The sequence below is a fragment of the Topomyia yanbarensis genome, chromosome 1 (assembly GCF_030247195.1).
Source record: "Topomyia yanbarensis strain Yona2022 chromosome 1, ASM3024719v1, whole genome shotgun sequence".
NCBI lineage: Eukaryota > Metazoa > Arthropoda > Insecta > Diptera > Culicidae > Topomyia > Topomyia yanbarensis.
Window position 1 is genome coordinate 27,425,845 of NC_080670.1, and position 26,293 is coordinate 27,452,137.

At 38.2% G+C, this 26,293-nt stretch overlaps 3 protein-coding genes across 3 annotated transcripts in view; 1 reads left to right on the forward strand and 2 right to left on the reverse strand.

The window, feature by feature from the left end:
• LOC131677169 (cyclin G) overlaps nucleotides 1-5,884 on the reverse strand; it is a 46,663-nt gene extending 40,779 nt beyond the window's left edge. Inside the window, exons 1-2 of the mRNA XM_058956859.1 lie at nucleotides 4,972-5,884; nucleotides 1,497-2,034 (exon numbers count right to left, since the gene is read on the reverse strand). The gene's annotated coding sequence lies outside the window, so the exon portion shown is untranslated. The remainder of the gene's footprint in view (nucleotides 1-1,496; nucleotides 2,035-4,971) is intronic.
• An 8,665-nt stretch (nucleotides 5,885-14,549) lies between these two features.
• Nucleotides 14,550-16,467, reverse strand: LOC131677168 (protein farnesyltransferase subunit beta). The gene is made up of 4 exons (XM_058956858.1): nucleotides 16,247-16,467; nucleotides 15,901-16,157; nucleotides 15,162-15,842; nucleotides 14,550-15,088 (listed from the first exon to the last, which is right to left on the reverse strand). Exons 1-4 carry the CDS (start codon nucleotides 16,334-16,336, stop codon nucleotides 14,641-14,643), a joined length of 1,476 nt encoding a protein of 491 aa, XP_058812841.1. The 5' UTR covers nucleotides 16,337-16,467; the 3' UTR covers nucleotides 14,550-14,640.
• Nucleotides 16,468-19,019: 2,552 nt separating this feature from the next.
• The window catches only part of LOC131677167 (F-box only protein 11), a 35,443-nt gene continuing 28,169 nt past the window's right edge, over nucleotides 19,020-26,293 (forward strand). The window contains exons 1-2 of the mRNA XM_058956857.1: nucleotides 19,020-19,528; nucleotides 20,777-21,713. Coding sequence (XP_058812840.1) covers nucleotides 21,623-21,713 — 91 coding nt within the window. The 5' untranslated portion in view covers nucleotides 19,020-19,528; nucleotides 20,777-21,622. The remainder of the gene's footprint in view (nucleotides 19,529-20,776; nucleotides 21,714-26,293) is intronic.

Sequence of the window (26,293 nt, forward strand, 5' to 3'; positions counted from 1 at the left end):
TTTTGGTTTGCCAGCTATCGGTATAACGCATTACACTTTTTACCAATTTTGCTTACAATTTCGCCTTCTTTACCGTTTCCAAAGTTATTAGTTTTGTGTATGTTTGGATACAATTTATCCTTGAAATCTTTTCTTGTGTCGTTTTTGAAACTAGCGTCAATCAGTTCTGCCACAAAATATGTGCCGAATTGTGATGAAACAAAGTTGAAATGCATTCTTTAACTATTTTAGTTATGGTTTTGTACCCTTACCGTGGAAAAACGGTTTTAAAATTTGTTTTTCCTTTGTGGCGAAAAAAGCTTTCACCAAAATTTTTCTCCACTAAGGAAAGATATAGCGAGATGCATTCATTGGCTTGCTAAACCAAACCAAGTTTCGATTTCATTAATTCTCATCAGCCTAAATCAGAATTTCCTTTCTTGCGGGACCTCACGGAGGACTAGGGGTTTCCTCAGAAACACAAAATAATAGTTATTGGATTTAGTGTCAATCCGGCGCTTGCTTAATCCCTTCACCAAGTTAGTGTCGGATTCGGATGAAACGAAGTCGAAACGCAAATTCCATAACTCTCGATAAATAATTACTAACTAAATTCACACAATTCACGCATACGACACCCAGGAAAAAAAATTCTCTTCTCAGTGGAATCCGTAACGTCTTATACGCATTGAAATACGTAATATCGCCAGAGACGGTTAAACAAGTTCGTCAGAAATGCCCTATAATCGAAACAAAAATTGGCACCCGTTGCCAATTGGGAAGATGATTATTCACACATAACTGTGCAGCGACCAAACCGTATCCGAACACGCTCACACAATCGCACAGACGGTTTCGCCCCATGTCTGTATAGGTGTTGCTTCTTGTACGACCAATAAACAGATGATTTTCTTACCCTCCCTACCACCACCCACCGTAAAACAGACGATATCCACCTACTCCCGTAGCAACAGAGCTACACAACATGAAAGATGTGTACTGCTGAGTAATATTGGAGGAAAAGAAACTTGTCCCGTCGCGTTCATTCGTGCTAAAATATTGGACCGTCGTTTGGAAAGTTCTAGATCAACGGCGATTACGCGACGTTCGGTCAAATCACTTTAGAACGGCCATGAAAATCAGTCCCTAAAACTAGCACATAAATTTCCTTTTCACTTTTTTGATTAATCTTTGAATCAATAATTTAAGTTTATCACCATACCCAACCAACTTATTTCGGGATAAGTCCAATGCACGATTCTTCAACGGACTCATCACGTTCACAGCTCCCAACCAAACGAAAACCTTAAAAAATCGAAAATTTTATCCCATCACAATTCGCAGCCTAGTCGCGAAGCAAAAATTCAAAATGGCCGTCTCTAACTAGCAGTGTAGCGCACTGACTGTAGAAGAAAATTTCACCTCGAATTTACAGCCTACCGCAAGAAAGATCCGGTGCTGAATTGCATCGGCTAACGTCCGGCCAACGCAATAGCAAGCAACGGTCAAGAACTTACCCGGATGCTTCCGTGATTGTGGCTCTCACTTTTGCTTCACCCCAATGTCAGTAACAAAGAACTATTCGATTCGGGATTAGATTCTACAATGACGAACCGTGTGGAGACTTCAGCCAGCTAAGGGGCTCTGCTGCTGATGCGATGTGGTCGGCTACACTACTACACGGCCGTATTTTGTCATGGAATGTGTTCGTGTATTGGTGCACAGCTATCTCAGCTGATGACGGACTTCGTCTTGGATGCGCAACGCTTTTCCACCGACGCTGTTGATACTTTTATTCCATTCGTTCGTACTGTTAAATTTACACACACATGGACGCTGGACTGACGCGATTATGTTTGTTCTGTTTGTTGATATCGGTTTTTGAAGACCTTGTACCGTACAGGGACTGATGTTTGTACACGAACGGGAATGTCGGACAGCACCGATGCTATATTATGATGTGGGTGCGCGAGATTTTTTTTAATTTCCCAGAGATTTGACCGTTAACGCAGGTCACGGTGATGGCAACGTTGATGGATATTGGAAAAAAAGTATCTGGAAGAGGTAAAAAATTACTATTATTTACCGGGAATTAGAGGTTTTTGTATTTAGCTTAAAATTAACTACCACTAAAAACAGCTGAAATGTCGTTTCACACCTGATTCATTTTTTTAATGACATATACATCAGTTCATTTAATAAGCCGAATTACGCAAAAATATTCGCAAATGTTTATCAAAAAATATATTTACTACCGTGCAGAGCCCATCCACCGATAGGCCTCCATTTACCGATCAATTTGACGGCGAAATTGTTTTGACTCGAATATTGCATGGAATTTAGAAATTATTAATAACGTGAAATATGGAAATAGTACGTAGAACATCAATATAATATACACTTTCATTATTCATCTTTTCGTATTTTTCCAAATAATTATATTTGGATGCTGTATTAAATCCGTTGCCATTTTACCGCTTTTTTCTCTTAACTCAAAGCCAACTGTTAATAAAATTGTGTAAGGACAATATTTCTAAGTGAACTATACACAAACCGAATGAACAAAGTCTGCAACACATGTTGGGACCTAATTAGTCGGTAATAAAAAATTATAAACCTAGAATTTTCGGCAAGTGGATATCTATTACTTGTAGTGATCGGTGAATGGCACTCTAGAATTGTTGGGCTTTTCGGCTATTTTGCACTGTCTGCCAATTCATTTACAAATTTAAGTATTTTTTCTTGATAGTTGATTAAATATTCTAGTTGAAAACGAAGATCGAATTGAAATGCCTTTTAACATTGTTTTTTAAAGAGCGTTGGAAGTAGAAATCGCTGTTAATTGATCGGTAGATGGGTCTTGCACGGTAGTTCTTTATTTACGTAGTAATTAAAATTATACATTTCTGGAAGAAATTTTCATAGATTTACATGCGACCGGCATAATTATAATTCGTCCCAACAAAGTTGGAATATTTGAATCTATATCAGAAGTTGTTTCTACTCATTTTTTACGAAAATATCGTTGGCCTAAATATTTCTTTATGAACTTAATTAAGTAAAAAGAATGAATAATGCAGTACTACTCCTCCTGTGTTCTTAAGTCATTTTGGATGGCTTTGTGAGGCCAAATTTAAATTTTTCAAGATCATATCACAGAGAAGCTGCGGTAATCAATTGAATTCTAGAACAACATAATGTTAAGTAGATATCGTAAGAAATTCTTTCGTTTTTATTACAACAAAAAACTTTTTTTTGCTGTTAATTGTTAAAAAGTTAACAAAACCACAAAATACTTGCAAGGATATCAAATTATCTGAGTTAGTCGACATATTTCTTAAAATTTGTTTTACTTGTAATATCAGGATTCATGACATCATGAACTCTCCAATCCAATTTTGATTTGACATCTAAATTCCTGGATTCATAAATGAATACATTTTTGAATACACTCTTTAAAATATTTATTTTTGATTTCCTTATTATTTGATTATCTGCCTTACTCTTTATTTTCCGAAATCAATGTTTCCAAAATTTGATTCTTGAAAACTCGAACCTGTCATTTTTGTATGAATTTTGTGAACATTAGAGCGAACCTAGAGCGACTTGACTCTATAAACCAGGTGTCTGCTACGCATGATTTCTATGCCAACATCTAAAACGTCGCGTTAGGGTCGATCCACAATAAACAGATTCAATTTCACTCGACACAATTTTGTGATAGTCGTTTAATTTGTTGGTACACCATGGTGTAAAGTTTTTGTTATTCACCGACATGTCCAAACAACACATTTCTTCTATTAGCTATCCAATATATTCGCTTTTTAACAAATGTCTAAAAATGCCGCTTGGTATCTGACTAGTGAAAATCGAGCTTCGTGCAAAACAAGCAGAACAACTTGAACTGTCAGTGGGGCCCATAATTTGTGTACCCGCTGAGATGTTGACTTATGTCCGTTCAATACAAATGGGATAGGGGTGCCATATACGTGCTAAAACGATATCAGAATAAGTATTAAGCAACCACCTTGCGCCCTACTGTTGTATGACCAAAAAAAAAAATAACGAAAATATTTGAATCCTCTATTCCGAAATTATTGTATTCCAGAAATTTGGGGGATTTGATTTTTGGTTTTTTATTTGCTCTATAGAACATCTAATTTAAATACAGCCTACTTCACAATTCATTTTTTCTATTGCTCAACAAAACCCCAATTTTCGATCCATTCATGCACCTCTTTCTGCCTTGACAAATTTGACCCAGTCAATTAATAATTGTTCAATCAACCGTCTGTTATTTTCCAAATTTTTCTTCTCACATTTTACATAGCAATTTGACACATTACTAACAAACTTTCATCATTCTTCGAAATTTGTTGTCATATCAGTCGATGCCAAATATCGTACCTGTGTGATTCGCTTTCGTAGTCGCTTGCCTGAGGGGTTCAAATATAGCAAATCCTGACCCGAGCCAAGATAAGTGGTAACCTCCGACGCTGTCTAGACCATATCGAAGCCAATTAAGGACTACCGCTAGCCAAACGAGTAGTCGTCATCGTGTTCAAGGACTGCCACCCCCCGTTCACTCACGTCCACCGTGCAGTGCGAATGTTAATCTAGCTTGAACTTGAACAACATCAAAACAACAGTTTGTCATTCGGGAAGTGGACGACGCACTTCCTCAACTAATGGACATTTCATAAAAAGCTACCAAAAAGATGTTTGTTTTGCGAAACTAATTCAAAACGGTAGACAGGTATTTGTGTGCACTGTGCGTTCGATATAGCTAATGACTCATCAATTCCTTAGTTATTAGCTCACAACTGTTCTGCACTACATCGACCGTGTTCAATGTCATTCGTGTTTGAACACCTTCAATGCATATATTTAGGCATGCAAGCCCAATTAACGCAGTCGGTTGCATCATTACAATCGGATGTGTAGGACGTGATTTATATACACTAATTCAGCAGACCACACAAAATTACTCACCTTTGGAATCTGGACCCAAGCCGTTGTCTCGCTCTCCAGACTGGAGTTTGTATAAACTACTGAACGGTTGGAATTTGAACTCTTCTGGCTTCGTTTCGTTACGATAGTGTCGAAATTTTGTAAATCTTATATATTAATTGAAACTAATATCTACACATATATCACAGATGTTACAGTTGTCAACTTTCACCTTTGGCTGACTATCGCAGACTGCTAGAGGTCGCTAACACTTCTGCGTACTGTTTCCACAATTATATGTTGTTTTCGTTTACTGTTAGTAGCTTCTCTTTAAGGCTTTGAACTTCTCTCGTCACGATTTAACCCTTGTCGTCACTCCTTCTTCGCTACACCCAGTGTTCGAACACTTTAAGGGTTCTTCAATTCGTTGTATGCGTGCGTACTTTCACGGCAGCATCGCTTTCGTCTGTGTTCGTGCAAGATTTTTCAGCTTTCTGCAATTTTCCATAAACAAAAAACTTCCTTCTTTGCCTGCTTGATGCTGCTTCGTTCCGTTCGAAATAGGAACACAAAAATGGCTTCTGAACCGTTCTCAGCTAGCTTGCTAGCTTTTTATCACATTCGAAATAAAAATCTTTCGACACAGCAAACTACGTCGAAATGGCAAAAATAAAACTATATGGCCTACTATTGCAAACTATCTTTACCAACCACTAAACCGACGCCACTAGATCTTATTGCATCACTTTTCCTGGTCGTTTTTTCACCAAACAAAAAAAACCTAAACTTAATTTTCCAAGTTCGGCTTAAAGCCTTTTCCTTGCACACCAGGCTATCGCATTCAGCAGGACTACTCCATTTTTGATCGATTTATAACACCACAAATTGAACAAGAAACAGACTAAAAACTGCAAATTAGTCGCAGACACAACTGACGGCACTTTCGCTCCGTTCAACGTACAAACAAAGAATACTGAACTTCGAAGTCAAACGAAACGATCGTCGAGCCTGGGCCTGGCTGGCCGAGTTTGAGACGCAGACCGACCGTAGACGAGTGGAGAATAGCCGTTTGTAAACAGGCTTGTGTGCGAGTGTATGAGAGAGCAACGTTGGTGTGTGAGCCAGTCTCACCCCGTTGTGGAGACTTTTTTGAGTTCTGTTAACAACGATTCTGTATACAGATGCGGTGGGTGCTGCGGCGCCTGGTGTGACCAACACTGTCGCAAAATAGTCAGTGGACAGCGCTGAGTGTGTTGGTAGTCCACAGACAAAATTTCTATTTAATAGAAATAACATACCCGATCAGAGATACTAGCAATGAGTAAAACTATTTTGACATTAAAAATGTCTTACTCCACTATCTGGGGCTAGGTGTCATTCTAAAATCTAAACTATCTCCCATGTAACGAAACTATGTAAGGTTTGCACGCTTTTAACTCCGATATTACTAGATGGATTTTAATCATTCATACACCAACCGATTCAGAAACACCTAACTTAAATATTGGTAATAATTTAATATCTCCCCAATAAAAGTAGACTTGGAAATTGGTAAAATTAAAAAGTTCACGAAAAACGGGAAAATTATCATTCGTGAGGCAGATTTCTCAGACACAGCCGTCAAGAGAGGGCAGCTTAGTTGCTCAATGAAACACGAAAAGTCATAAATAGAAGCAACGCATGTCCGTTTAAATCAGTTGGTGCTCTTATCCCATAGGAGCAGTGATGCTACAAGTACAGATTTATCTAGAATGGTACAGATTTTTGAAGTGTTTCTGGTACAGATTCTGTACGGTACAGATTACAGATTTTTGTGAAAAAGTACAGATTGGTACAGATTTTTTATATGACAGCAAGGTTATGTAATTTAACACTGTGATGTATCCCAGTAAATAGCAGGTAAACGTAGAGTTAGGCCGCTGACTGACAGCTTCTCGCCGCCATTCTATAAGCGGTATTAGGTTACAAACAAAGTAGCGGCGAGCTGATATTGACATTACCCAGTCAATCTGATCCATAATTCTGACTGGTTTCTTGCAAAATTCCAGTTTAAATAAAACAACCGATTCCGAATTCTGGTCTGGTTTCCTCGAATAAAAAATCAGTATAAGAAAAATGATTTTTTTAAAACAACTTTGTTATTGTTTGGGTACAGAATCCGGTACAGATTTTTCTAGAGAAGAGTACAGATAGAAAAGAATTTTCAACTCCCGGTACAGATTTAATTGTGGCAACACTGCATAGGAGCAACATCGTCTCCGGGCGATGCAATAAGCGCTATCGATTTTCGGTAACGTTGACATTTGCACACACTCGCACCCACGGCTTACATATACTAGGCTAGCTCGTTAGAGTGTAAACATTTGACGAGAGCGCGTCATAGAAATCGTCGGCGAAAACAATTACATGAAATTCATATATTGTTTGCTGCTAACGAATGATCGGTACCTGGTAAATCACAAGGAAGCTATGCGGATGTCCAAAACCTTTGCTATGATCAGAAAATTACGGTGGGATATGTTTTCTATGGCATACATCCAAATTCCCGATTTACGCTAATAATCACATAGATGCACTGATTATCCACTGTGTCTAGTGTATTATGGCGTAATTTACGTCAAAATCCATTGCACACTATTTTTTCCACCGTAAGAGCTCAAATATTGTCAATTAACAACTTTCGAGAAATCCGTTTGTTTATCTCAACGATTTCTCTGACGTCACCGAAAACTGTCAATTCGCGGAATAGCAAGCCTCCTTTCTGTGAACCGTGCTCGCACCTAAGTGACTAAACCTTATACTGTTAGTTTATAAATAGAGGTGACGCGTACCCGTTTGAATCAGTTTTTGTTCTTATGTCGAACGGGTAAGATCATGGCTGCAGCGTCTGGGCACTACAATAAGCGGTAGACGCTATGCATTTTCGGCAGCGGTGGCCGTGTGCGGATTTTTCGGGTACCAGCACGGTGCACAGTGGCTGGAGGCTGGCCAAAACCTTAAAAGTTAATTTTTGAAATATTGATATTTTATATTTTTCCTAAATTTCTCATGTATTGAATGATGCATATTCAAAATTTTTTGATCATTGGATAAGAACACTATTTTTAACATGAGTTTAAATGTAGCAAAGTCCAGACTTTTTAATGATTTTCATTTCCGAAACCACCATTGCTCTGTTCACTTCAAATGCATGTTGCTCTTTTGATTTTGGTCCTATTTGAGCACAACTAGTGTCATTGTGTAGAAGAACGAAAAAACTTGGTTAGTGAATAAAATATATTTGGTAAATTTGCTTGGAACTATGATTTTTTAATTTAAATATGTTTGAGGTGGTCAGATCAAAAATACTTTTTTCACTAATTTATTCTGTGCAAATTTCGGAATCATTTCGGAACGGTCGCATAATATACATTCTATGGGAAATAACCTCTACTTTTCGAATATCATGGCCTCGTTCTGCGCCTAGGTGCGCAAAAAGGTTTAAGGAGATTTTAAAGCTTTGTTGCTGATATGGAGGCGCATAGTGTTTTGTGTAAAATAGTTAGACAATCTACAGTAAACCAACACGTTATACAATGGATTTAAAGTAGTGTTCTTCATATTTTATGATATTGTTGACATTGGTGAACAGTAACGGAAAATCTATCATGAAAACGGGATCATAGTTATAAGAAAGGTTCAATGACACTGTATGGAAAAATGCATTTAATATTTTACGACTTTTGACATCAAAAATGAGCTCAGCACCTCAAAATTAACTTAAATTGTGATTTTCAGCCAAATTAGGTAACATTTGAGGTTTTGTCCGACTTTTGTTTGAAGACCCGCCACTGTGCGGTGTCACAGAATGATTTGCAAAGTGGGTGGGCGGGGTGGTTTTGATTTAATTCAATACGGTGTGTGCTGCTTAAGAGTGTTGCGTTTGAAAAAAATATATTTATTTTTATGCATGCGTGTGCGTTGTAACTTGTTAATCCATGTTTACGGCGCTTTGTAGCTGCGTAGGGTAAAGAGCCTATTGGTTTTCATGTTTCATATTTCGGTTATATGTTTTTTATCAGTAAGGCATCTGACAACGTGCTTCTGTAGCTATTGCACTGTTCAGCAGCGTAGTATTTTATATAGGAGAGTACACTCAGGTTTCTTTATGCGGATTTTGAAATTCACGCGGTTTTCATTAACGCGTTTTTTTTTAATTTACGCGGTTTTCATTTACACGGCCTGTATCCCCTGCGTGAAAAATTTGAGTGTAATTGCATCGGAAACAATCACTCCCAGCAGAACTTTTTGTTTTATAATTTCAAACACTTTTGTTTCGTACTGCACACAACGGAAAATTTTAAAACAGAACTTACCGTCCCAGCAGCAGTTGAAGCGGGTGTTCTTTTTCGATTCAAATTCAAGCCATGTCTTAAGCGTTACTGGACTTAAAATTGTTTTCCCAGTTTATCCAGTCAGAATATCTGTCCTACCCTATGTATTTAAAACACAGTTCTAATTGCGTTTTAAAGTATACAACAAATAGAACGGTTGAGTATACTAATTTAAATTTTAAAATAAATCTGTTTTAAATTATGAAACAAACCGCTGTACTGAAGATATAATTATGTCAGTCCTATTACCACATAAAACACCTATATAACATAAAACGCTGCAGAATTGGTTTAATAATACAATGTTTACACTACAGAGGTATAACACGTTTTAATAAGTAGCAACAAGAAAAATGTCACCAAGATAGCATAAAAACCCGTTTTAACTGGTAGTGCGAACTTTGCATAACAATGTAATTTATCAAATAATTACATTTTTTCCACCACTAATCGATCAAGAAATACTTAAACTTAAGATTGTTTATTAGTACATTATTATTGAGTACATTATTGAAAATTTAAATGGAAAATGAAATTTCATATTTCATGGAGATCTGTATATTTCCGTAGGCGGGCGTGGGCTTCCTCATCACAGCTCTCAATATGGAACTTTTCTTTTGAATATATTTTCTGGACAGACCAACCTATTTTTACTAGATGGATCAGCCAAATAATGCCAATCACCTAGTGAGATACTTGATTAATTAATAGATTACCGTTAAAAGACCTTCAATAAATTATGATTTGATGGGGAGGGTATATAGCAAATTGTAACATATGAAAACAGGCGAGTGAACAAGAATGTGAGTCGATATGTGTGATAGATAAAATTCTTTTGCACGTTCTTGAAAAACGCTACATTTTTAATGTCACCGTGGTCGTGTCCTGTACACAACCCTTTATTTTTTTTTTATTTCGATTATAGAGGTTTTAACCTTAAGGTCATTCGCCTCTTCGGGTTAGAAAAATCTTTTATGAAAAATTTCTAACCCTATGTGCGGGGTCGGGACTCGAACCCAGGTGCGCTGCGTACAAGGCAATCGATTTACCAACTACGCTACACCCACTCCCATGAGTAAAACTAGATTATTTCTCGACAAACATATGATTACGGCCTAAAAGCCAACTGTCAAAATCCACTTTGAATGGAATTTCCGGAGAAATAGAGTTTGCGATTTTTCTAACCCAAAAATGAGACGAATGACCCTATGGTTAAAACGTATTCATAAACTTTGCTTGATAAATAACAAATACTAAAAAGGATTGGTGGGTAATGTCAGAGACATAACAGTAATGAAGTAGAATACACAGAATATCATCGCGTTAAGTGTTCTGGAATATGTAGGCAACTTGAAAACTATGACCATTTTATCCAGGACGATATTTGCTAATTTATTTGTAACTGTAACGATACACCCTAATGAGATTATTTCTTTCAAATAAAAGACAATTATCTTTGCAAGGTTAATGCACGCTTTCTAAATTCATTTGAATTCCCGCGAAAGAAAGTCGATTCGTAATTCTGTTGTGAAAGCATAAAAATTTCGATTGATAATTTGTAAAAAAAGGAGAACTGTGTACAGGACACGACCACGGCGACATCAAAAGCCCCATTTAAGAGCGTGCGACACAATTTGCGAATGAATCTCAATCTATCAAAACTATCGACTGGAGATTAGATAGTCTCAATAAAACACGCTACGAGACTTTATAGTCCACCCTACTGATCCCATATGTTACAATTTGATACAACAAAATTCGAAAAACCAAGCACAACACCATGATCTCTGACTTTACTTTTCAACTAATTGATTACATCAATTGATCAACCTCTCTTGGCATTAAGCGATTACAATCAACAACTAGTGTGGCCAAAAATGGGTACAGTTTAGTACAACACTAAATTATACCCTAACTTAGCTTACGCTCTTTTTGTGTACCTATAAATAAAAATATGCATAGTTAGCATACTTTCTATTCCCGTCTCTTTTTTTCTGCTGTGATTTTTATGCATTTTCTAGTATATACTTCTAGCAAATACAAATATGTATTTGCTTCTAGTAAGCATTCAATGAGTGGATAGACCGAATATGTCCAATGCATAAAATTTACAGCAGAAGAAACGAGAGGCAGATAGAAAAGTATGGTATCGATGCATAAACAAAATTCTGCGTGTACCTTCTACTTTTGAAGAAAGGTAAATAAAAATAGGTATCGAGACTTCATGTCTCTTATTCCAGTGCGCAAACAACTAATAACCCTAATCGTTGTTCGCGTTCCCCAAAGAAAAAGGGTTTTTCTCGAAGTGGTTCCGGCAGTTTTCGGAAGCTGCTTGGTTTTGGTCTTTACCCGGTGTTCCCAAGCACTAGTGATGCTAATTTTCATTTTCAACTTTCAATTGAATCTACCGCAACCAACACTCAAATTCAAAGTCTCTCTCAAACATTCACCTTCCAGGTGGCGGATTTTCGTCAATAAACCGAGCACCTTCATTTCAAGTTTATGCTTTTTAATTCACCAGCAAAGCCGTCATCTGCTCTATAGTGGCCAGTTTAGGTTAAATCGAAGACAACATATTAAGAATACTGATATCTCCTTCCCCTATACACCTCTATTGGAGGAAGATAGGAAGCTAAATGTATTACACTTTAACCCGCAAATGGCGTTGCTGTTGCTGTTTCCAGATTCTGGACAGAGTTACCAGTCTTCTTCATATGCAGTCTTCGTTTAAATGTTGACATGTTTAGTATTTTCAAGCATACATGAACTGTAAGAAGTATTGTCTGGGTACTTTTGTTTAAAAAACTAGTCAGTACCCCAGTGGAGATAGACACAGAGTCCATAAAATGGAAAAAGAATGGAAAATGATTGAGTGGCTGGGCCATTGAAAATTAGCAATTCTGATCAGCACAGATACTCAGACTGGATAAATTTGGGAAAAATAATTTTGAACCCAGTAACGCTTAAGACATGACGTAGCATGAATTTTAAGCAATAAAAATTGGACTAAACCGTTTTGCGCGTTAAGGGCACAAGACCTAATTTTTATTGCATAATACCAGGCGTTTGGTTTCTTGAACCAAAAGACAAGAGTTCGTCTTCGCTTTCTCGTCAGCAAACCAGAGCTATATTTGCTTCCCGGAACATCACTCGGGACATGTGGCTTTAGGCGTTCACATATGTCGTGTGAACTGTTTGGAATTTTTTGTGTCTAACTAGTGCTAATTTGGGTACTATTTCAGATACATCGTCTAACTAGACACCCAGATGGTGCTAGTTACTGACGAGATGAATTCGAAACACAAAAAAAACAAAACTTAATGAATTTTAAACTGAAAGGAACCCCCATTCAAGCTGCTGCTGGTGAGAGTAAGATGTAATTTTGAAATTTCCAGTTGTATGTTATAGAACAAACAAAATTATTAACTAAAATTGAACCACACCAGAACGTGTCTTTAGGTCGTTACCTAACTCGAAATTATCTCCCCAATCTATCAAACCCGTGTGTATGTGCTGAATAATTTTATTCAAAACAGTGTTTCGATAGCTCAATCTCTTCGCGCACCAAAATCTCCAACTAACATTCGCCCATCGGGATGCGCAAATCCAGTTCAGTCCGCTCGTGCTTCAGAAACACCTACAGAAGTATGTTGTCAGATGTTCAGTGATAAATAGCATCACGTATATTCGAAATATGAAATCCTACTCACCCAAAACTATCAACCCAAAGCACACACACACAAGCAGAAAAAATAATTTATTCCAATGCAACTCACAAGAAATACGGACGTCGCACCGAGCAATCAAGGACGTGCAATGTTGAACTCAATCCAAACCCATACTACCCACCCCATTGCAAATCATCGAGTGTACACGGCCCGAACCTATTGCAATTCCGTACTCGTTCATGTACACAGTGTTGTTACCTGGGGGCAGATCAATCTAGAAATGTATAACAAATTTGCATCAAATTAGAAAAAATGCATTTAATTTCCATTTTTGCATCAACTTTGCACTCCCTCGCAGAAAAGTTTGTTTAACAAACGTCCTACACTGATTCATTTTGTTCGACGTTTTGTTGAATGTAGGGCTAATTTTTTGTAGGGTTTTGACGTCTTACACGCAACGCAAAATACATTGCACGCAACGCAAAATACATTACGAATTTCTATTTTGATGGAAAGAAATGCATTTAATTTAGCTGATTTGTAAAAATGCATCACAAGTGATCTGCCCCTAGATTGTTACTATTTTTCAAAGAAATCCTAGCAGTACAACTAAAAAACAAACCTAGCACACAGCAAGGAAACGGGTGCAAGCCCCACCCGGGCCAAATGTGTCAATGCCAACGATTTTCGGCATAGGTAGCATCAAATCGCACACAGTTAAACCGTGTAAAACTTGCACCCGTTTCCTTGCTGTTTACAAAGTCCGCTTACCACTCCACCGTGCAACTCGAAAACCTGCATGTTTTCGAATGATTGTACCGCCCGTACGATAAGGTCATGATATTGCTTGTTTGGCGTTCGAGCGACGAATTATTGACACGTACACGCAGTGCCTACCCGTGTTGAATTGAGTTACTTAGGTGCGAGTGTCTGCAAATGCCAACGTTGCCGCAAAGCCATATAGTAGTCAACATATTGCTCGTTTGGCATGTGAGCGACGACTGATATAATGTGATTTGAATGACAATATCGTCTACGTAACCCGTTACTTTAAATTCCAGACCTTCCAGCTCGTCCAGGAGTCCGTCAATATACAGGAACCACAGACAGGGTGACAGCGCTCCTTGAGGACAGCCTCCAGTGGTTCTCAAGGTTATGGTGTCGCTTCGCAACGAAGCTGCACACAGAAAAAATATTGTTAAAGTAAGAGTGTTCCGCTCTTAGCAAAAACAACCAACGTGTACTGTTATGTTGAAAGTAAAACTTTTAAGTTAATCATGAATAATAATCAAAATAAAAGTTTTCCTTTTAAGCTATTGAAGAATAGTAATCAATATATTTTTTTTTTATTTTCAAACTAAGAGTATGCGTTGGTTGTTTTTTGGTAAGAATGAAAAACTCTTTACAAAAAAAAAATGTTCTATGTGTGTCACAGTCATGCAACATAACATTCAATTTATAATATATTTGATTACGTCGAATTAATTCGAACATAGAATTGTCGAAGGCTTCCTCAATATCGGTGAGGAGAGATTTCCAACGGAGCATTTCTTTCCACAACATTCCATACAAACGAGCATATTTTAAAGAAAAATATTCTTTTCACACACAGTGCCCAACTTGACTTTACATAACGGATAGAGATAAAAAGCATTATGAAAATTTAGCAATTACGATTGGGACCTTTCCTCCGATGCTCTCGCGCTACTGCACGCGCTAGAAGATTCGGAAGTCATTCCCATTGATTGCTCGTTCTCCTCCTCCTCACCCAGATCGGCACCAGCACTGATACCAGACATCGAATCCGTATCGCCAGCCGGAGTTTCAGAACGTGTTCTACTACTGGATTCGCGAGTCCCGTCCACTGAGTCATCTTTCATCTCGATATCTTCAGAACCGTTGCAGTGACCGTTCGCTTGTTCCGCCTCGAAAAGTTCATTCTTCAGAAAGAATTTGTACGCGTTGATGACCGCTTTGGGCGGAATGTTATGGACCGGATGTGTCGGCAGTAGCTCGTTGTCTGGATGTCCGAGAATCAGGGGCGGTTTACTTGTTTCGCAGTGTTGCGCCACGGCAAGTCCACTTAGAGTATAGCATGTGTGGTACAGATCCGCAGGTCTGAAAAAGCAATTTAAAAAATCACTCCCAATTATTCTCAGTTCATATCTTGAAACCGAAATCCCGAACATACTTCCCCGGTTTATCAATCAATCCACCGGACGGCTTTTGACAGCAGATGAACACGTACTCCTGCAGGGCCATCCTGTGGAACAGAACCGTATTCATAATTTCCGATCGTCCCTCCTTTCGAGCTATTAGACTTTGAATAACCGGTATCAAAGCCCCCTGCCAGAATGAATAGCAGCCATCGACTAGTTTGTTAGTGCGCCCTTGAAACCCCCCTTCGTATGCCATCTGCCGGTTTACAGCCCACCGAAGTAGAGCATTCAGGTTACATTTTTCCTCACCACCCAGAATGGCAAGAGCAGCAGCGGCGCAAAATGAATACCCTCCATGGGCTTCCAAATCAGGAGTTCCTCCGAATCCTCCTTCGTATGTCTGGCATTCCGCGATCCAATTTGCCGTGCCCTCGAATAACTTTGACTCGTCTTCTGCCGAGAACGCAGCTAATTTTGCCGACGAGATGGCACAGTATGCCCCACGTACATCCAGTTCTCCCCCGACGTGCATTCGAAAGGCACCGTTTGGTTCACGTACGGCCCAGAGAAATTTTTGCAGCGTTCTCCGATTGATTGCATTTAGCGCTTTATCGGTACCGATAATACAAAGAGCATTAACTGCAGCGTACGTCGGCGCTAGATGTGGGTCCTGTCCGGGACCACCAGCAAATCCCCCGTTCTGACTGCGGCATCTAGAAGGAATGAAAACGTGAAACATCTAGCCTAAACACAATAATTATTCCATCAAACTTTATCAAAAAATCCACCACACGGTTGAGTAAACTGTCGGTGAACTTTACCCCCAGTACGCTGGCCGCATTCAAGATCCAGTAGACCAGCCAGGGACGGCTGCTATCCAAGCATTCGTACCCGGCAGACAACCGTTCCAGTGACACCTCCAGGTAGCGAGCGTGTTCCGTTCGCATCAATTTCGGCAGTGACGGATTCAATGCGGCTAGCTGTTCATATCTGCTGTAGAACCGCTCGACTGATGATTCTGTTTTAATCTGAAAACACGACATGGTTTGCGTAAATCTATTTTTAATCGTAGGGAAAATCACATGCCAATTGAAAGTTTTAGCCGTGCGAAACGAACCTGCTCCGTCGTCGTTGCTGTTTTACGACCTTCCTCGTTGGTTTGGAAGCGCTTGATTTGCGAGAAATCGCGAGCTTTTTCCGCACACATTCTTGGGCGTTTTAAATGCTGGCGCGTAGTTATTTACAGTCGAAAAAAAATATTTTTCAGATTCACGTATATGTTTTTATCTCACGATTGTTTCCATTCGCGCGATTTGAAGGTTCACATTCCGCATTACGGGACGTTACCTGTACTTTTTGGCAGAACAGGAATGGTCTCGATCAGCTGTGCCCAAAAGAATTTTCCTATATGCATACACGTTGATTTTCCATTATCTACTAGTAGGTAATATAATTTTACCGGAGAAAGGGTAATAATTAAAATTAAATTATTTAATATCATATAAACCAAAGAGCAGTTGATGCATTTTTTTACTAAACGAATCTCTCGTAGTATTCGTATTGGAATAAGCAATTTTTTAGAATATTTTTTAAAGCTGGGATTTTGATAGCGCTTTCGTTAGTTTTTTTTAAACAATTCTCCGAATTTTTTTAAGCGTTTGTTTCGGGCTCCGAATTTATCCAAAGTCTATGAAAATATTTCCGTTATACTTGGTCAAAACTTGCTCGTACAGCTCCCTGGCAGGGTTCTTAGCTAGCAGAATCCGTTGCAGCCTCGGTTTCAGCATCTTGTTCTGTCATGTAGCCTGCACATTTTCTCACATACAAATTCATCAGACTGAAATGTGTGCTAAGGACAGAGCACTTGACATATTTTTAAAAATCAGCGAAATTGAATGCATTTCTTGCCATCAAAATAGAAATTCATACTGTATATTGCGTTGCGTGTAAGACCGAGTATAAGACGTCAAAACCCTACAAAAAACTAACCCTACATTCAACAAAATGTCGAGCAAATTGAACCAGCGTAGGACGTTTGTTGAAAAGACTTTTCTGCAAGGGGGTACAAAGTTGATGCAAAAATGGAAATGAAATGCATTTTTTCTAATTTGATGCAAATTTGAGTGATATGCCCCTAGAGTGTATGTTAGGGCATTGCAAACATTTTTTTTAATACTCAAAGGCTCCACCTATCACATTTTGACAAATATTAAATAAAAATATTATTACTGAAGAAAAAAATTATTCAAATCATTTGATAACTTAATAGGCGAGGGCGGATAGATAAATGTGACAATTTGTTCTATGGGAAGAGACAGGAGTCAGTTTAGGGCAATTTTTGCGTTATGTAATTCATGAATGGTCGTCCCTGATGACGTCCCAGTAGGGTAACAGGGGTATTTTGGACCACTTTAGGAAGCCTTGAGAAAAAATTCTGAAAAAATACAGTTTGGCTACATAATCTGGATCATGTAACGGGTTAAGATGTACGGCTCCATCATCTATTTTCGAAATCTGGTGTTTTAAATTGTCAAATAAACATATATGCTCAGGAAATGTTACAAATTTTGAAGGTGAATTTTCCCAATTTTAGATCACACAATTTTATTTTGGACCGTAAGCAAACCAAATTTGTACCATCGTTTTTCCTTTGAGCCAATGTTGAAAACATATTTTGGACAGATCTTACTCAGAGTTGCTAATTTTCAATAGGTTTGCTTGAACTTGAAGGAGGAACAAATCTCAAAGCATACTCTACTATATTCAAGTCGCTGTTTTTGGTTGCATTATTCGTTTAAACAGCCGAACTGCTCAATCATTTTCCATTTCATTGACCCTGTGAATATCTCTCTACAGGGGTACTAAATTGGTCTTTCAAGCAAAACTACTCTGAACATATTTCTTACTGTTCATGTATGCTTGGAAACGCAAAATATGTCAACATTTAACCTAAACTGATGTACGGTTTTATCATGGAAATCCCGCCAATTTGAAAGTGTAGGCTGTAGGGAGGCTGTAAATTTGAATCACGGTTGGGATGGATTGAGCTGAAAGTTGGCATTTGAAAATAAAAATTCGTATCACTGGATCTTACACCACATTTTGGACACTAAATATTCACATATTTAACATATTTTTATGATAAATTCGTATATGATTGACTAAAAAGTGCTTTTCTGGGAATTAAGAGTGAACTTTTCAAAATACAGAGTAGGTATGCGAAGAGATGCCAGAGCTAGTTGTGAGCATCGCGAAAATATGTTTCCCTTTGGAAATAACTAATATATTTTGGACATATCAAAAATAACAATTTCAACACATCTGATCCTTTATATCAATTTGAAAACATTTTCTCATATCTGTTATCAGCTTAGTAATCATATTTGCAGGTTTAAAATGTATGCACTTTATAAGTAATAACATAGCATAAGCTAAATACAAAGGATTTTAGCTCGTGTTTGCAAGATTTGTTGGAATAAGTATTTAAACGGGTAACGTCGATTTTTTACAGTACTTTACTGTTTTTGGGCACAACTGTTTTGGCGGAATCCTTTTCTGTATAGTTATGGATGTGTGCGTTTATTTTGTAAACACGAAAGAAATTTAACGAAACAGTGTCCGACTAGTTTCGTTACGCAAAGGTGGCAGAAATATTAATAGTATATAATATATTTGTATATAATTAATTAACGATTGGTATGGACTTGGGCATCAAGAATTATCCAAAATCTAATGTTTTATTGTAGTATTTGAAACTCTAGCCCATCCAAAAGCTGTTTAACCGCATAAAATGTTTATCAATCTATTTATCTTCTATACCAACAACACTGGCAACCCGGTAGACCAGCCTCTCGCTCTCCGCATTTTGGAACAAAGCTTGCGTGATGGGATGGCTGCCAGCAAGAAGCAATTTGTGTCTCGGATCGGTGCCATTGTGTTGAAGGAAAATTCCGTTCCTATGCGGAAAAGGTGAAAATTGTGCAATTTGTTTTGCCCTGTCCGGCCTGTGATTAGGAAAAATAGTGACTTTGTGATGTGGGCTACACGTGACGGCTGTTTGTGACCGGTGAATCGTTCGTGGAAAGTGTTAAAATTGCATCGGAAAAGTCGGATCGGTCGGTCGTCAATCGTCAGCAAATAGCCAGAAACAGTAGTATTAATAGAGAAAGAGAGTGTGTGCGGAAAGGAAGGGAGGGGCGCTGATTGCTTCCGAACAAAAAACGGTTGTGTGTGTTACCGTCATTCGAGAAAAGTAAAGAGAGAGAGAGAGTGCTTCATTGAAACTTTCGAGCATTCGAGTTTGTGTTGGTGTGTACACAATTTTTGCTGTCTCGTTTCCGCTATCCGGTGTTTGTGTATGCTGAAATGACCCATTTAGGCGAATGAGAAAGTGAGACAGGTAATGCGGGGGAAAAGCTGTGGGTGTTGCCAGGGTTGGAAGTTTTAGGTTTTATAGTTTTTAATATTTTTGGCGGAATTTTCCAATAGATCGTAAGTGACAAACTGTAATAGTGATTTAGGGCCGATTTTTTCACCCTCGCTTAGCGCTTAAGCCAGGTTTAAACGTACTGGTGAACCTAATTTGAAGGTAAGCGAGGGTGAAGAAATTGGCCCCTAATCACGTATTCAATAAAATTATAAGGTATCGCGAGCTAATTTTATTAGCTCACGATATCTTGTAATTGTAATTTTATTGAATACGATGTTCTGTCGGAAGAAAAAAGGGAGGAAAGTTGTTTTGTAAAGTTCCCTTAGTTTCTCTTTGCTTTATCTTCAGTTATAACTTTTGCGATCATTTTTGTGTTACACTTACACTTTCCTCTGTTTTTTAGTACAGATCAAGATGATAGTTTTGCCAAGTACAAATAATATTTGTATTTGGTTTTGCCTAGAATATTATGTAAAGAATTAAAGCGGACACGGGAAAAAATATATAGAATAAATTATTGATCTATATATTAATATGTAAGCTGCCAGTGATCGCATATTTATCCCGTTTTCTACGGGATATTCTATCTTTATGGGACCGATTTGCGATCATGGGTAGTAAGGCTATATTGAAAATATTAATTCTGTAGAATTTAAATGGAAATGAGGTATTGAAGCTGTCTAGCCAATATTTTTCTAGACAACCTTCTAGTCTCTTGTAGGGTCCGCTTAGGGGGTAGGTAGTAAAGAATGATGATGATTTCGGTTAAGTTTTCAAGTCGCGTTGATGTTTACAAAAAAAAGCAATGATAATTCTAAGCGACTCTGTTCTAAAAACGAAATTAGTATTAGTCATTAGCAGAAAAGAAAGTAACCAAAGACAATCTTTCATTGTTATTTACATTTAATTAAAATTTTTCCGATAAATATTCAGTTCTACACTTCGATTGTTACAATTCTTTCTCAAATTGGAACAGAATCTCCTTTTCAAAATAAATAAATGCAATCACTAAGTTAATTAAATTTTACCGGTTAAAAAAATTAAATTTTCCTGTACATAATAATTGATACCAAATAAGGTAAACTTGCCGATAACCTACTAACCTTTATACGTTCGAACAAACGCTATGCAAATGTCTGTCATCCAAATCATTCAAACAATATGCTTCCCAAAACGTTTCAAAGTCTGATATACATGTTCTATCAATCTAATTTCCAGATCTGGCAACACAACGCACAGAACCAGGCCCATTCTGTGAGTAGCGAGTGACATCCGAAAGCAAAGCAAAAGCAATAGTATATACCGGAGAGCGAGCAAGCGAGCCACCGCTAGGCATCACGCAATGGGGTGGAAGAGCAGAGAACGAACGAGCAGTGCCATTCAAAAGTTGTAAAAATGGCCGCACCGAATTTGACGTCGACTCGCCGCACTGCCACTGCTGATGGACTACAACTGCTGAATGGTGGCCGTCGTCTTCTTTGTTCGATCGTAGCGAAATCGAGTATGTAGTGAATGAAGAGTGTATTATAACGTGTTGCAATTTTAAAACAACCGAAAGAAGGCAACAGCCTCGCAGCAAGTGCAAAAACCCACAAGAAAGGAAGGTCCGAGTGTTTCCGAGAGAAAATACTTATATTTCTGAAGCCCCAAAGAGCTAGGAAAAAAGGAAGGGCTGTCAATGTCTGTTCGAAGATATACTGTCTAGGTTTTCCGTATGTTGCTAGTATTATCAATTGTGTTAGTCTATCGGTGTCCGGAGCAAATTCGGAACAATGTCCATCCGGGTGGACAACTCGGTTCCGGATGAGCTATCAGTGGTATCAAGGGAAATATTCGGCTCCAGTTAGGTGTGAAAGAGCCAGATAAGCACCAGCCCCTGTAGTATCCGGGAGAGAAGAGAAAGAAAGCAGCTGGAAAATCGATTTCCAGTACCAGTGCATACAACTAGGACTGTCTGTCAAATCGAGAAAAAATAACAGGAGCAAGGAAGGCACAAGGAAGGAAGGATCTACTTTTGGATAGGCAAAACTATCAACAGCAGAAAAGCGAATACCGAGAAAAAAAATGCCGAGTGCTTCGTTTTCCTCGTCGCGATCTTACGTGCGACGATCTCGCAGGAAGGGAAATCGGATTCCACTGCCCTCGAGAACATCAGGTAAGAGCAGCAGACGGCAACAAAACAGGAACCTTCAGAAGGGTTCGAAACAGAGTGTAAAAATAATCAAGCTTTTTCAGCCTGGATTTCTATGTGTGTGTGTCTCTTTCTTGTGCACAGGACCACTGCTAGCAGATGAAGATCGTATGAAAAATTATTTTATTTGGCTTGTAGCTGATATCCTGACATTCACACTAATAATGGAATAGTGAAAAAATCGGGCAAGTAACAAGTTGGATCTGTGCAGATGATCGAATCATTCAAGTGATTTGTTGTCGAATATTAATTGTTAACAGCGAGATTTTGCAGTGCTGTAGCAGATAAAATGAAAATTGTTTTGTGAATTCAATATATGTGAATGAATTGGTGCGATAGTTGGAATAACCAATTGATTTGAGTTATACAGGTGCAACGTACGTCAACGAAAATTTTAAAACTTTGATGTTGATTGGCCTTCTGAAGCATGAAAAGCAACGCATTTAATTGTTTACAACAATTCAAAAGGGTTTAAACTGAGTGAAAAAATTTGATTGGCATACTTTTTTACCGGTTGTTTAGTGATTACTTATTTGTTTTTTTATAACCGTGATAACCTATTAGTGCTCAATGTTCGAATAGACGCTTTTATATTGTTACTGATGTCTGTGTTAGGGATTGCCTTCAAAATTAGTTGATGATATGGAGGACTATGTATAGGATTAAAACATTTGCAAATAGGGTTTCTGCTTTGATATATGAGCTGCATCTGATAAAGCCTAGTATTGTTTACGAACATCGATGGAATTACTAGGGATCGAATTTTTCTAGATTTCAAACGAAACGAATTCAACCTCTGCATATGGCGACATGGCACTTGCACAGACATTTTCAGAAGTTCACGGTGATAAGTCGCATAACCGTACCTCGATTGTGTCATCGTCTATGTACACATATTGATATTGACTCTAACGCTGTCATACTCAATAACGTGTTGACACATGATCTACACAACAAAACATTTTGCCTCGGCTAAACTTTCGAACGTTATCAGGGTAGCATTTTTTTATATGACTGCAACTTGATGAAAGTTACTTCCGCAAGCGTCAGCTCAATTTATACCTTCAATAAAATGTTTCATATCGCAAACAGCCTCACTCATCTTGACACAAACGACCAACAACATATTAATGGGTTTTACAGTAGTTTATTTTTGACGCGATGGTTTTGCGGTCGAAACGACCCCAGAAAATGAAATAAAGCTTTATTCGCAGAAATTATTTTCCCAAGTACTAACAATTTACAAGAAACTAATTCCCAGAATGTACCAAACTCTAAGCACGAGCTACTCCGGGAAGTATCCAAAGTATTATCTACTAATTGCAAGATGCTAGAAAACCAGTGGGGAGTTTTGAAAAACACTGGAATCTGCAAGGAAATTTACGACATTCAGAGAATTTTCAACCATCCATACTATGCAACTTTAAATACAAGGAACGTTTGCTGAATATATCAGCTTTCGCTCTTTTTGAAAGCGGTCAATACTGAAAAAAATCAGTGTTCACTGGTATTTTTTGATTCCTGAATAATGGTTATTTCTGGGTTTGGTGCGAAACATAACGCCATTGAACGTAAAGAAACTGCTACTTCAATTGCATCGTATGCAGATAGTGTCCAAATATTACCATTCCCGTTCCATGCCAACCAGAGACGATCAATTAAAGTAAATTGATTTGGAAATGCTTTCCTTCGAGTTCATACATGCTTCGCGCACGCACTGGTTAGCATCTATTTTCATCGATGCCACATTTCGAGAATTAAGAGAACTAGTGAGTGAGTGAAAGGCTGTGGGAGAACACGGGAGTGTCCAAACAAAACTGGATTTTTGTTTTCCTTTTTTGTTTGGTCTGTTGTTCTCGCCCTCATTTTCCATTCTTTTTTATCCCATCACTCACATCACTTGCGCTTTGTAGTTTTATGTTGGAACCAAGCTGAAGCTGGGTTGAACTTTCATGTTTCGTTACCTAGTCTGTAAACCTTCACGCATGCACTCATCGACAGGATCACTGAATGATGATGCTACATGGATTGAGGAAAGACTAGATAAGTTTATTTCGGGTATATGAGCGTTATTTTCTCGTATAAACAAACTCAAGCAATAGCTTTGATACGGTTGAGATAGTCATCAATTATTAATTGTTTGACTATTTTACGTTTCCTAATGTACGCTTGCATCAATCAATAAACAAGTTCAACTAAAAGTTGGCTAGACTAAAATCCATTTATTAAGTTTGCAGCAAACAATCTGATGGCGACATAGTTTGGTTGATTTCGAGCCAAACAACTATTCAATATTAATTCTTCAAAAGGGCTAATGAGATTTTTGTAAACAAACTTATTTAGCTCATTATTCCACAGCCGAATTTCATGAAAAATACACATGAATCGACATCTTTACCCTCGGTAGAATCAATTTCAAATGTTTTCTGTGTTGATATTATAGCAAATTAAGAGAAATCAGCAAAACAAAAGTTTGTTTACAAATCTGATTAGCCCTATTCAAATGTTGATATGGTATTGTTTTCGTGCAACCTGCCAACCTCGTCTAGATGGAACTGGGTTGCTTGCGACTAGGAAAGTTTATTTTGCTAATGCCGTTTCTCGACTATAAATGATAGCGTTGCTCATCGTCGCGAATAGTTCTGGAGTAGCTTTTCAATAGGACGAGAGCCTTGCATTGTTTTTTTTTGCGTTTCGATTATTACGGCTCCAAATTACAAATTTTTGATAAAGACGACATAAACAAAAACAAGGATTGCGTTACCATGTCCTACACCTACACAGGAATTTCAAGGCAAATTGGATAGATTACACAGGCAACAATATTATTTAGTATGCTTTTATTGTACTGTTGCAGCCACTTTTTACTACTAGTTCGCATTTGTAGTGTGTTTTGAAACTAGAATTGAAAAAGTAATCGAAATACTAACGAGAGAGAAAAAGACAAATACAACATTTCTAGCCAAACATGTCAAATGGTCCTAAGTGTAAATGACAGGTTCTCTTTGTTTACTTTCTCTTTCGCTAATAACTCGGCCGTTTATACGTTTGTTACTCAACTCTTAGCAGAATAAGCTAGTCGACATTAGAGTTTTTCGATATATCCGGAAACAATATTGAAAAATTTTAAGATGACGCCGTAATAATCGAAAGAGAAAGTAAACAAAGAGAGGCTCTCATTTGCACTTAGGACCATTTGACATGTTTGTCGACATTTAACTTTTACTTACGTCCTTTGACAAATTCTCACAATATTTCGAATCGATTTTCGTTGCCATTGTTGTCATTCATGGAACAAAGCGGTGTTGTTCTTTTACCACACACCACATTTACTGTCTTTATTCTACACGCTAAAACAAACCCTATGTACATTCAGAATTCGTTGAATTCCAATTCGGTGTGCATATTATTTACATCGAGTGCGAGCTGCAGTAGCATTCTGCTTCCAATCAAGGCGAGCGACATCTTGGCCAATGTATTTATACGATGTTCGTCTCGGAAAGGTTGACGGTAAAAGAAACAAAAAGAAACTGTTCAGTGCCTGTTTTCAGCTGTACCTGAGGGATTAAAGGTACCTTACAAAAATAGGTCTTCTGTTGTCTATACCTGGAAACGGAGAGATGGTTTTATCAGGGCACATATTGGATGCTTGCGTTTTTTAGAAAGAGATGAATGATTTGTGTTGTATGTTTAATATTACGCGGTGTTTTGGACTTGTTCCTTCCACATCAGTATTACCAGAGAACAACCTAATCCTAATACGCGTAGGTTCCTTTCGAAAATAGAACCATTCTATGCCGTTAAGCACACTCTGTTGGCCCCAACACGGTCACATCCAATTATATCTAGTCAATCGATTGAGATTTTCGCTTTCCTATTGTCGTGAGAGAAGAGGAAAAAAACAGTCCAATGACCTTTGCCTGGCACAATGAGCGGCGTTCCGTCTAATGACAGCACACTGGCCTTCTACCAAAACACGAAAAAAAGTATGAGCAAAATAAACGAGTCAAAACATTTTCTATATCTTTCTTGCCCCTTCGATATTCACGCCGTCAATTAGCTACTGGTAACATTGTTGTCGTCCAAAGGTAGCAAGCCGCCGAAATGGTGCGCCACGCTTAGCGCCAAGAGGAGAACCCCTTTCGAAAGGCGATCGATGCAAAAACGTTCAGTCATTCAAGTGCGCGTCCGTCATACATACGTCGGACCGATTCTCTCATTAAAGCACAAGATGTGAGGGTACCAGCGAAACCCGTTGGACTGCTGCACTGTGTGCGTCCAATCAAGGATCTTGGATTCGCCATTGACATTGGCAGGCAAATTTTGTGTTGTGTGATGTATATCGCCATTATTCGATCGTCGGATGGGGTGCATGCTGTTCCTTGGACAAGACTTTCCGGAGGATGGTGGGGCAAGGCTGAAGATTTTCACTTTTCATTGTGTAAAACGGAATTGAGTTGCAGTCGACAAAGGTATCTTTCTGTCTATGGGGCATTTAGTTCGGCTCGGGGCCTGTTAGGATTCGTCTCCGGTAGAAATCATTA

Excerpts from the sequence above, each read along its gene's own strand:
- LOC131677168 (XM_058956858.1), bottom strand. The coding sequence starts at position 16,336 with ATGTGTGCGGAAAAAGCTCGCGATTTCTCGCAAATCAAGCGCTTCCAA. Across the intron at positions 16,158-16,246 it reads CAGCAACGACGACGGAGCAG|ATTAAAACAGAATCATCAGT; the intron begins GTTCGTTTCGCA and ends TCGTGTTTTCAG. Across the intron at positions 15,843-15,900 it reads GTGGTGGATTTTTTGATAAA|ATGCCGCAGTCAGAACGGGG; the intron begins GTTTGATGGAAT and ends CATTCCTTCTAG.